A 12,408-nucleotide genomic window follows, 5' to 3' on the forward strand; every position below is an offset into this window, starting at 1 on the left:
CACCTGTTGTTGATTTTGGAAAGTTTAGGAAAACATGGAATTCACGAGCCTCATATGCAGTCACCGGATCCGGGTGCCCTGGAATGGCCCCAGCCCCCAAGTGCAGCTGCTCACGGGCCACAGGCTGCCACGTTCCTCCTGACGGGGATCGTGGAGACGGCGCAGCAGGAGAGGAAAACTAACAGGCTGCCATGTTCCTCCTGACGGGGATCATGGAGACGGCGCAGCAGGAGAGGAAGACTCAAGAGGATTCAAGCCTGACAGTGCTTTTGGCTTCTGGGTCTAGGAGACTCAACATTCTTCCCAGTCAACATTAGTTGAATGAATGAGTGATGAAGGGGGTGGCCAGGAGTGGTCAGGAGCAACTCTACACAAAATAGAAGGCCAGGCGCAGTGGCTCACGCCTCTAATCCTAGCACTTTGGGAAGCTGAGGCGGGTGGATCACCTGAGGTCGGGAGTTCAAGACCAGCCTGGCCAACATGGAGAAACCCCGACTCTACTAAAAATACAAAATTAGCCAGGCATGGTGGCGCATGCCTGTAATCCCAGCTACTCGGGAGGCTGAGGCAGGAGAATCGCTTGAACCTGGGAGGCGGAGGTTGCAGTGAGCCGAGACCACACCACTGCACTCCAGCCTGGGCAACAAAAGTGAAACTCTGTCTGAAAAAAAAAAAAAAAAAAAAAAAAAACCTGAAACAAAGCACTTCAGATCCCCCCCACCCCACCCTACCCCTCGCCCCAAAATCAACCATGCAATAGAAGAAAGCTGTAATTCAGCCCTTCAGACTAATTAGATATCTTAACACAGGCACTTGGAGATATATAAAAAGAAACAACTAGAATCAGAAATTCAAATCCTAAGAACAGGAATGGCAAAAGTGAAATGTGGGAGAAGGCTTTAAAATGGGTGATCGGGGAAAGGTATATGAGGCGTCTCTGTACCATTCTTGCAACCTTTATGCCAGTTTGAAAATACCTTGAAATAACAGATTTTAGAAATGCTGAGGATTTTCTTGTGAACGGCATGAGGGGCTGAGAGGAACATCGCCCTGGCTGCCGGCGAGACAGCATCCCAGCCCAGGAGCTGTTGACAGAGGGCAGCTTGGGTGGGACCACGACAGATACCTGCAGGAGGCCTGACCGGCGGCGGGGATGGGGACTGAGCCTTGGCGGTTGTATTAGTCGGTTTTCACACTGCTAGTAAAGACATACCCAAGACTGGGTAATTTATAAAGAAAAAGATGTTTAATGGACTCACAGTTCCGCATGGCTAGGGCCGGGAGGAGGGAGGCTCACAATCATGGCAGAAGGCAAAAGGCACATCTTACCTGGCAGCAGGCAAGAAAGAATGAGAATCAAGCTAACAGGGTTTCCCCTTATAAAACTATCAGATCTCGTGAGACTTATTCACTACCACGAGAACAGTATGGGGGAAACTGCCCCCACGATTCAATTGTCTCCCACTGGGTCCTCCCACAACACGAGGGAATTATGGGAGCTATAATTCAAGATGAGATTTGGGTGGGGACACAGCTAAACCATATCAGTGGTGATGTTACTGAGGGCGGCCAGACAGGCCAATGACCAGAGCACGGGACACAGCTACAGGGTTTGGCCATTCTGAGGAGGAGCAGCACAAACAAGAGAAACAGCCCAGACCCTGTCCACTGCACACTTTGGCCAGTGAGCGCGCCTCGATTTCCAGATTATGAAAACATCTGTCAGCCGGGCGCGGTGGCTCACGCCTGTAATTCCAGCACTTTGGGAAGCCAAGGCAGGCAGATCACGACGTGAGGAGATTGAGACCATCCTGGCTAACACGATGAAACCCTGTCTCTACTAAAAATACAAACCAAAAAAAAAAAATTTAGCCAGGTGTGGTGGTGTGCACTTGTAGTCCCAACTACTCGGGAGGCTGAGGCAGGAGAATTGCTTGAACCCAGGAGGTGAAGGTTGCAGTGAGCCGAGATCGTGCCACTGCACTCCAGCCTGGGCAACAGAGCGAGACTTCATCTAAAAAAAAAAGAAAAAAAGAAAACATCTGTCTCTGCGAAGCATCATTGTTTACTTAATCTAAAGAAATAGCATATAAGCACCCAGTACGTAGCAGTGAGCCAGTGAATCATAAGCACGATTTCTTTCTTTTTTTTTATTTTTTATTTTTTTGAGACCGAGTCTCGCTCTGTCACCCAGGCTGGAGTGCAGTGGTGTGATCTCGGCTCGCTGCAACCTCCACCTCCCGGATTCACACCATTCTCCTGCCTCAGCCTCCCGAGTAGCTGGGACTACAGGTGCCCACCACCACGCCCGGCTAATTTTTTGTATTTTTTAGTAGAGACGGGGTTTCACTGTGTTAGCCAGGACGGTCTCCATCTCCTGACCTTGTGATCTGCCCACCTCGGCCTCCCAAAGTGCTGGGATTACAGGCGTGAGCCACCGTGCCCGGCCCATAAGCACGATTTCTTACATGAAATGCCAGAGAAATGAGGGGTGCCAAGCACAGAGTGGTGGCCACATGGCCATTCGCCCGATGGATACTTAAGGATCACAGTGGTGATGAAAATGAGAGCGTGAAGGGTGAGTTCAGGGTCTGTGTGTAACAGAAGAAACACCGCACTGCCTTCGGTGTGGTGAGATTGTGCACAAAGGTGGCGCAGGGATGCCAGGACCCGCCAGGCGTGTAAGGAGAGGTGCTGCAGCTGCCTAAACCCCAGTCGGGAGGGGAGTTTAGTGAGCCGTCTGGTGGAGAGAAGTGGGTCCAGAGTTAGAAGACAGCAGTGACGCTGCCAAAAGCAGGCTCCTTCTTTCTCTCTTTCCTCTTCCAGCTTCAGATCACCTCCACCCTTTAAGAGTTAGAACCGCTTTAAGAGTTAGAACAACCATCCTGACAGCCTGTGAACACACCTGAACCACACTCTCTTCGGTGCAGGAAACAGGTTCTGATAAATGATTCACATGATTCTGCCTGGCATGAGCAGCCTGCGGTTTATTCCCATGCATCATTTATTCAGCAGACACACCCCGAGGGTCCACAACATGCCGAGCATTGTTTAGGAGCTGGGAACACAGAGACGAACTGAAGAGACAAAATCCCGTTTCCCACAGAGCTGACCATCTAGTTAGTGTCATGGTTGAAGGGACCGTATCACCCTGTCCTTCATGAATGCAGATGCAAAATATCCTTAACAAAATATTAACAAATCGAATCCAAAAATACATTTAAAAAATCATGACCAAGTGGGCTTTATCTCAGGAATGCAAAGTTGATTTACCACGAAAAAAAAAAAGCCACTTGATTCGCCATGTTAATGCACTAAGCAGAAAAATCATGAACATCTGCATCTGTGCAGAAAAGCATGTGACAACACTCAGTCCTGATTAAAACTCTCAGAAAACTAGGACAATAGCAGGTGGAGCATCTCCAACCTGATAAAGTGCATCCCTGAAAAACCTACAGCTGGGGCCCGGCGCGGTGGCTCACGCCTGTAATCCCAGCACTTTGGGAGGCCAAGGTGGGCAGAGCACGAGGTCAGGAGATCGAGACCATCCTGACTAACATGGTGAAACCCTGTCTGTACTAAAAATACAAAAATTAGCCTGGCGTGGTGGCTGGCGCCTGTAGTACCAGCTACTTGGGAGGCTGAGGCAGGGGAATGGCATGAACCCTGGAGGCAGAGTTTTCAGTGAGCCGAGATCACGCCACTGCACTCCAGCCTGGGCAACAGAGCGAGACTCCGTCTCTAAAAAAACAAAAAAAACCTACAGGTGGCATCAAACTTAAAGATGAACAACTGAATGCTTTCCCCTAAGATCAAGAGCAAGACAAGGAACTCATCCTCACCATCTCTATTCAGTATTGCACTAGAAGTCCTAGCCAGTAGAATAAGGAAAGAAAAAGAAATAAAGGCATACATAAGAAAGTAAAAGGAAAGGAGGAAATAAAACTGTCTTTACTTGCAGACAATATGATCGTCTATGTAGAAAATCGCAAGAAATATGCAAAAAAGCGATTAGAACTAATAAATGAATTTAACAAGGTTGCAAGATATAAAATCAATTAAAAAATCAATCAAAAAATCAATCATATATGTATATACTAGTAACAAACAAATAGCTATTAAACTTTTAAAGTAATGGTATTTATAGGCTGGGCGCAGTGGCTTATGCCTGTAATCCCAGCACTTTGGGAGGCCGAGGCAGGCGGATCACTTGAGGTCAGGAGTTTGAGACAAGCCTGGCCAACATGGTGAAACCCCGTCTCTACTAAAAATACAAAAATTAGCCAGGCATGGTGGCAGGTATCTGTAATCCCATCTGAGGCAGGAGAATCACTTGAACCCGGGAGGTGGAGGTTGCAATGAGCCGAGATTGCACCACTGCACTCTAGCCTGGGTGGCAGAGCAAGACTCTGTCTCAAAAAAAAAAAAAAAAAAAAAAAGTAAAAGTATTTATAATTTATAATAGCATCGAAATGGATGAGAAACTTAGGGACAAATTTAACAAAATATGTGCAAGACCTATAAGGTAAAAACTATAAAACATTACTGAGGGAAATTAAAGAAGACCTAAATAAACGAAGAAATAAGCCCTGTTTATGCATCAGAAGCTGCAATATTGTTAGATGTCAGTTCTCCCATGATTGATCTAGAGATTTAATGTATTCCCAATCAAAATTCCATCAAGCATTTTATGGAAATTGATAAGTTGACTTTAAATTTATATGAAAATGAAAAAGACTTAAAATGGGCAAAATGATTTTGAAAAATTGGAGAACTTTTTACTATCTCTGACTGCCAAACTTGCTATAAAGCTACAACAATCAAGGCCATATGGTATTGGCATAAGTATAGACAGAGATGGATGAAACAGAGCAGAGGGTCCATACAGCCAGTATGGAGAATGGCATGGAGGTTCCTCAAAAAACTAAAAATACAGCTACCATATGATCCAGCAATCCCACTGCTGAGTCTGTACCCCAAAGAAAGGAAATCAGTAGATCAAAGAGATACCTGCCCTTACATGTTGGTTGCAGCTCTGTCCACAATAGCCAAAATTTGGAAGCAATCTAAGTGTCCATCAACAGATGAATGGATAAAGAAAATTTGCAGATTTTCTGGGTCTTTCTTCTAGATATGGTGAGAACTTTGCTCCTTCTAGCTTTCTGTATCCTAAGTGGAAGCCAGAACACATATTCTATTTATTTTTTAAAATTAGAAGGAGGCTGGGTGCGGTGGCCCACGCCCATAATCCCAGCACTTTGGGAGGCCGAGGCAGGCAGATCACCTGAAGTCAGGAGTTCGAGACCAGCCTGGTCAACATGGCGAAACCCCATCTCTACTAAAAATACAAAAATTAGCCCGGCGTGGTGGCAGATGCCTGTAATCCCAGCTACTCGGGAGGCTGAGGCAGGAGAATCGCTTGAACCCGGGCGGCGGAGGCTGCGGTGAGCTGGTATTTCAGGAAGGTGCTCCCTCAAGTCTCCATGGTATCCCTTGGGCCCTGAACAGGGGGCTAATTTGTCTGCACCTTGAGTGAGGCCAATGGGCTCGGGCTGTGATGTGTGAATGTCTGCTGTCACCGACGGTGCCCAGCACAATGTGAGAACTTAGTGGTCTCCACCCCTTTTCCTGTGACCGAAAGGGTGCACCAGATGCTATGGAGCAGACGCACACAAGTTACCCTTGAACAAGGCAGCGTGCAGAGTTCAGAAACCAGTAGCACAAGCATGGGGCGGGGACGCTGCTCTAAGACATCATCAGCATGAATGGGCGAATACCTGACAGGTGTGAGTGGATTCGGTTCGGTGTGAGTTAATAGCATCGCGTCACACAAGCACCTGAACAAAGCTGATGACATCGGGGGGCTCTCGGGTGAAGGAAGCTGGGCTCCCGGTTTTAGGGGATTCCTCCTCCAGGAGCCCTCCCGGCGTCTCTCTTTGCCACCCAGCCCCAGCTTAGGACGGAGGGCCCTAGGCGGGGTTCCTAAGGCCCCGGGTGATTCCCTGAGGCGGCCATCATCCACATACATGCACGCTTGTCTGCCTGTGGACTGTGTAAAGCCCCTCGAACCCTCCCACGGGCCGTCCTTATCTCTGTACCCACGGGGCTGGTGTGCACCAGAGCAGTGTTCCGCCAGTAAATGAGAAGGCGCTTTGAAGAATGAGCAGGCGCTCACCTGGCTGGGAGAGGGGTGGGCGAGACCCACGGCTGGGAGTGAGCAGGGCTAAGGCAGCAGCATTCCAGGTCCCCTCAGTCCCATGGCTGGGGCAGGGCTGTCGGGGGAGGCTGCAGGAGATGGAATGGGGAGGCCAAAAGGGACTCCAGCCTGGGAGGTGCAGTCTCCCCCTCTAAGGAGTTGGGGGCTACCCCATTGTCAGGAAGGTGTTTTGAGGGGTTTCCAGGAGGTGGCTGGTGGGACGCAATCACATTATCTGAGCCCTGAAAAGACCAGGCAACACCATGGGAAACTGGCTGGAGGGAAACCAGTGTGGAGCCTACTGTGGTCCCGGGGCGGGAGACCAGATCCTCTCTGGGGTGTTCGTGGCTGTCCGTGGTGTCCAAGGCACCAGGGACAAGGCTATGCAAGGGGCACCTCTAGCTCATGGCGGCTAGTTCTGACGCTGCAGCCGTCAGACGTGTTAAATCACACAGGGCATGAACCGGGAAACATGAAATCCACCCTCAGCTTCAACTGCTCCAATAATTATTTATTAGCTCAGAAGTTCAAGACATTTGGAACAGGTCCAACAATGATGTCAACTTAGTTCCCATCTCTGAATCTGTGGTGGAGAAACCTGGACACTGGAAACAGGGTGGGTTTGGGGATCCGGCCGACCTGGGGCCCAATTCTGACTTCCCTGTTTCTGCGAGCCCCTGGATATGTACGTTTCTAAATGTCTCTGAACCCCGGTTTTCTTGTCTTTATCATTCGTGCATTCATTCATGACATTGTCATTTATTCAACAAATACGTATTGAGCACCTACTATCTATCAGGCACCGTTTCAAGTACAGGGAATACAGGTGTGAAAAAAAGCTCCTGCCCTCACTGATTTTACATCCTGGGACAGGGAGACAGAGGAATAAGTCGTGAGGTGCCACTGGGCAGGGAAGGGGCTGGGGAGAGCTGCAGGCGGCTGTGATCGTGGTAGCAATGAGCCCTAGCAGCACTGCTTTCATCTCGGGGCTGCTATGAGGACTGAGTTAGAGAATGGGTGTTAAAAGAGGGCTGGCACCTGCCGGGGCCCAGCATCTCATCCTGCACCAGCCTGGTGGGAAGGCTTGATTCCCTTCAAGTATCAACAGCCATAGAAGCTAAATCTCGACCAGACCTCGCAAGGAGATTTAAAAGGAGAAAAGAAAAAAGGCATCATTCTGAATAATTATTCCTCAAAGCCGTCCCTGCGGTGTGCTGATAACCTATCGGGTCACATGTGGCAGTTTACTTTAAAGGCAAAGGGGTTTCCAAATGAACCTGCCCGGGCGGAGAAGCTCTTGTGGTTCCTGGCGGCATCCTGTCCCTCAGTAGAGAATCTTATCACGACTTCCTCAGGCTGTTGACATTCTGATTAGCGTGCAGTCCACAGACATCAAAAAGGACAAGGATGGATTCTGAAACCAGGAAGTTTTACTGACTGTCTTGCTCACAGACATTTTAGCCTGTATGTTGTCATCTGCAGTCAGTGACTGTAACCTCTGTATTGCACCGTCCAATGAAAAGGACAGCTCCAATGTGAGGAGTCCCCCTCTACACTCTCCTCTAAAAGCCTTCCAGCTTGGAGCAGGCCCCAGAACACGCCCACCTTTGTTGGCATGTCTGCCGGGGTTCATCCTCACTTCCGGTTTCCAGTAAATCAGATCACAGTATTTCTGCCTCAGCTACTCTCTGCCTATGGGGTAACCCTGCTCTGCCAGAGCAGTCAAAAAAGAAAAAACATTGGGAAAAAAAAAAAAGGAAGAATATTATTTCTGCCTCAACAGTCTTGATTTCGGTCAGCAGGAGGCTGCGGTGGGATAGCTGGGAGCACATTTGGGGTGGTGTCAAGTGTCACCATGGAGGGGAGGTTGAGCTTGATCCTCTAGATGTGACACTGGCCACTGGTCTGGGAGTGAGGGTGGAGAGACAGGCTGGTGCCTTGATTAGCACCAGCAGCTCGCTGCTGCACTCAGGCCGGAGCTGCCAGAGACAGCCCTCAAGGACTCATTGTTGGCTGAGCAACCCAGAGAGTATGTGTGGCCCCAGGGCAGCCGGGCCCCAGGGCCAGGTTACTTAGGGGTGTATGTCTGCTGCCTGAACCCTGAAGGCCAGGTGGTGAGCCCAGGCCATGGTGCCCAGCTGTATTCGTTCCTTTTCACTCTGCTGGTAAAAACATACCTGAGGCTGGGCATTTACAAAAGAAAGAGGTTTAATTGGACTCACAGTTCCACGTGGCTGGAGAGGCCTCACCTTCATGGCAGAAGGCAAGGAGGAGCAAGTCACACCTTACGTGGATGGCGGCAGGCAGAGAGAGAGCTTGTGCAGGGAAACTCCCATTTTTTAAAACCATCAGATCTGGTGAGACCCATTCATTATCATGAGAATAGCACGGGGAAGACCCGTCCCCACACTTCAATCATTTCCCACCGGGTCCCTTCCACAACACATGGGAATTATGGGAGCTACAAGATGCGTTTGGGTGTGGACACAGAGCACAGCCAAGAGCAGGTGTCCCTGAGAACCCAAACATCCTGGGGAGGCCCCGAGCACTGGGGCTCCCTGCCCCACCCAGGGCAGGATGTGAGCAGGACCTTTTGACATGGAGGCAGAGAAACACTTCCCAAGAACCTCAGAGGGTGGGCTTGGGAGGGGCAGCCAAAGCTCCTCCCCCCGGGCCACCACTTCATGCGTGGAGTTTGTATCCTGCAGCTTTGCCAAATCCACTTATTACCTCCCCGTTTTTTTGTGTGTGTGTGGAATCTTTAGGGTTTTACATATATATATGTGTGTGGGGTGTGTGTGTGTGTGTATATATGTGTGTGTGTGTGTGTGTGTGTGTGTGTGTATGTAAAATCATGGCATGGCAAACAGAGATCATTTTACTTTTTCCTTTCCAACTTGGAGACCTTCTTTTTCTTGCCTAATTGCCCTGGCTAGAACATCCAGGACCATGTTGAGGAGAAGTGGCAAAAGCAGGCATCCTTGTCTTGATCCTGATCTTAGAGGAAAAGCTTCCAATCTCTCTCCGTTGAGTATGAGGTTGGCTGTGGGGTTTTCATAGATGGCCTTGTACTGTGACAGGTCCTCCACCAGGTTACTTAAGGGCATATGTCTGCTGCCTGAACCCTGAAGGCCACATGGTGAGTCCACGCCACGGTGCCCAGCCAAGGAGTAGGTGTCCCTGAGAACCCGCACAGCCCAGAGAGGATCTGAGAACCCGCCAAGGAAAAGTCCCATGGCACACACACACAGTAGGCAAAGAGCCAGAAAATCAGCGTAAAAGCAGCCTAGAGATGGGGGCGGCGCGGATCTCTAGAGCTGTCCTGCTGCTGTCCGGCAGTGCCCTGCGTGCGGGTCCCCATCAACTCTGCTACTCACCAGGCTGGACTTGCCCCAGTCCTTCTTTGGGGCCTGGGAAGGAGGGGACGATACTGTCTCAAGTGTGTCCCGCAGTAGGTCTTGCTTGTGTTGAGAGGGTTCCTTCTGCGCCTGCCCCGTTGGGTGTATTTCCTGGTGGAGTTTCATTTCGTCCAATGCTTTTCCTGCATCGATGGAGATGATCACCCCGTTTTCTCCTTCATTCTGTTAACGGTGTAGATCACACTGGTAGATGTTTGTGGGTTTGTGGCAGGCCAGGCTCACTAAGGCAGGCCTCCATAACAACTGTTTCAGCACTGACCACGTGGTGAAGTTAAATATTAAAAGCCGGCCGGGCACGGTGGCTCACGCCTGTAATCCTAGCACTTAGAAGGCCGAGGCGGGCGGTTCACGAGGTCAAGAGATCGAGACCACCCTGGCCAACATGCTGAAACCCCGTCTGTACTAAAAATACAAAAATTAGCTGGGCATGGTGCCACGCACCTGTATTCCCAGCTACTTGGGAGGCTGAGGCAGGAGAATCACTTGAACCCGGGAGGCGGAGGTTGCAGTGAGCCAAGATCATGCCACTGCGCTCCAGCCTGGCGACAGAGTGAGACTCCATCTCAAAAAAAATTAAAACAAAAATAAAAGCTGAGAGCGCTGGCCCCCTTATACAAAGGCTGGGATGTAACAAAAGCCTGCCAAGAGTTTTGCCCAGGCCTTTCCTGGGCCTTAAAGCATGAAAAATAACAAAGGAATTCTTAACATGACCCGTTTAGGACTAAACGAGTTTTACTGAGGCCATGAACCACAAGCCCTTCCCCAGGTGGTCCATTGGGAAGCCACATGTGACCAGTAGGTGGTCACTCATCTTTCTGCAGAGCTCCCAATTTGACCAGCCAGCTCCCCACCTGCCGGCCATTGTAAGAGTCATCCTCTTCTTGACACCTCCAGAAGAGAACCTGGATTTCCAGCCCAAATCTGTCCTTGTCGGCTGCCCAGGCCCAACACTTAGGACTCATCCTGATTTCTCCTTTTCCCTCCATTTCTACCTCCAAGTTCTGCTGCCCCTCCCTCGAAGGCACATCATGAATTTTTAATTGTCCCCTACCTCTCTCACGGTTGTCCTGGTACAATCCCCATCACCCCCAACTGAGTCATGTCACAGCCTCGTGCTGGCACCCTCCTCCCCCAACAATTCTCCCTCCAGCAGCCAGAGTCCCTCTCCAGCCCCGAAGCTCCACACCACCTCAGACGTCCCCTACCATGGCCCTGGTCCTGCTCCATCTGGCCCCTGCTGACCTCTCCTCCGCATCCCCTGCCACCCCAGGCCTCAGCCAGCCCATCCCAGCAATTCCTTCAGGATCCCTCCACCCCACCACTAGCTACCCTACTCTAAGCGGCGCCCCGGGCCCTTGCCTGGTGGCCTCTTCAGCTCAGCAACCTCTTCTCAGTGGGGCCTTCCCTCATCAGCCCGTTCAAGTTACCGCCTCCGCTTGCTCTTTCCAATAGCCGCCCACCTGTTTGCTCCTGGGGTTAGCCCCCAACACCCCGGGATCACCTCACTCAATTTTCTCATATCTGCTCTACCCAGACTCTGAGCGCCAGACACGGGTTCTCACTGCTCCCAGTCTCCACCTGCGGCGGCCACAGCCTTTCTGCCGACCCAGCATCCATTCTCCACCCTCTGCTTGCCGGCGTCTGGCCCACGGCACCCCAACTGTGTCTGCAGGATGTGTGCCCAGCCCCAGTGAGGCATCAAATGGGCCTAAGCGGAGGATTGGCTGAGAGGTGGAGACGAGACCCAGGGTGACGCTGAAACGTAAGGACACGTCTGCAGGGAATCCGGGGAAAGACACTTTCTCCTTGATGAAGGGAGGCAAGCATGGGGGGCCCTGGCTGCCCCTCGCTCCCTGCTCCTCCTTCTGAGTGCCACTGTGTGAGGATGTGGTATCCCCTCCTTATAACCGTGCCACGACCGGGTCAATATGAGTGTTACAGGAGAGCGGAGGAGGAAAGCTCCGGGTTACATCCCAGGGCAGCCAAACAACCTGGAGCGCACATTTGGGACTTCCTGTTCTTATTTGTGTCCTCATGAGTCATGTCCCCACTAGGTGAGCTCTCTGTGACGTGCAGCCTCACGCGCACTGACAGGCATGAAGCCCAGCGCTGGGCGCATGGGACCTGCTCCATCAGGTTAGAAGCAGGGAACAAACGCCTCACGGCTCCTGCTCCCAACACAACCATGGAGACAGGCACGTCCGCATAAGCCATCCCAGAACCGAGTGGACTCACTGCTCAGGAGCACGAGGAGGCCCTTCAGCCTGGGGAAAAAGCTGGGCCAATCTGGACGGCGCGAGGCTTCGAAGAATGAGAAGGTTTTGCACAAACAGGCTGGCAGAGGAGATGGCAAAAGGAAGTCTCATGAGCAAAGCTATTAGCTATTAAACGGTGGCTATGGAGCAAGAGCTTGGGACACAGGGCAGGGAGGGCGCAGTTAAGGATAGACACAGCTAGAGATAAGGCGAACAGAGCCTGGTGGAGAAGGCCCTGAGCATCATGCAGATTCACGTTCTCTTCTGCAAGCAAAGGGACAGGTTCTGTTTGCTTGTTTTACTAAATGGAGGAATGACATGATCGGTAGATGAAAATTCCACAGCCGCATCAATCATGGAGTAGAAGATGGCAAAGCCTAGAGGTCCGCAGACCAGTGGGGAAGCCGCCCCCGTGGGCCAGGCCTGTGATGAAGGTCTGTCTTGGGGCGGTGACAGTGGCTGGAGGAGCCACTCCAGAGGTCCACAGGGAGGGCTTGGGAATGCCTGGGTGTAGGGAGAGAGGGGGAGACACATGAGA

General features: G+C 51.0%; 1 protein-coding gene across 4 annotated transcripts in view; it reads right to left on the reverse strand.

Annotated features, from left to right (window-relative positions):
• Positions 1-1,224: 1,224 nt before the first annotated feature.
• The window catches only part of CYTH1 (cytohesin 1), a 122,552-nt gene continuing 111,368 nt past the window's right edge, over positions 1,225-12,408 (reverse strand). For 3 of the 4 annotated variants that reach the window (XR_010153119.1, XR_010153116.1, XM_054670202.2), the window contains exon 13: positions 1,225-2,014. Coding sequence is in view for 2 of the 4 variants with exons in the window: in XM_054670202.2 (XP_054526177.1) it covers positions 2,011-2,014 (4 nt within the window). In the remaining 2 variants the exon portion in view is untranslated. The remainder of the gene's footprint in view (positions 2,015-12,408) is intronic. The other variant, XM_054670201.2, reaches the window with a different exon arrangement.

The sequence above is a fragment of the Pan troglodytes genome, chromosome 19 (assembly GCF_028858775.2).
Source record: "Pan troglodytes isolate AG18354 chromosome 19, NHGRI_mPanTro3-v2.0_pri, whole genome shotgun sequence".
NCBI classification, from domain to species: Eukaryota; Metazoa; Chordata; class Mammalia; order Primates; family Hominidae; genus Pan; species Pan troglodytes.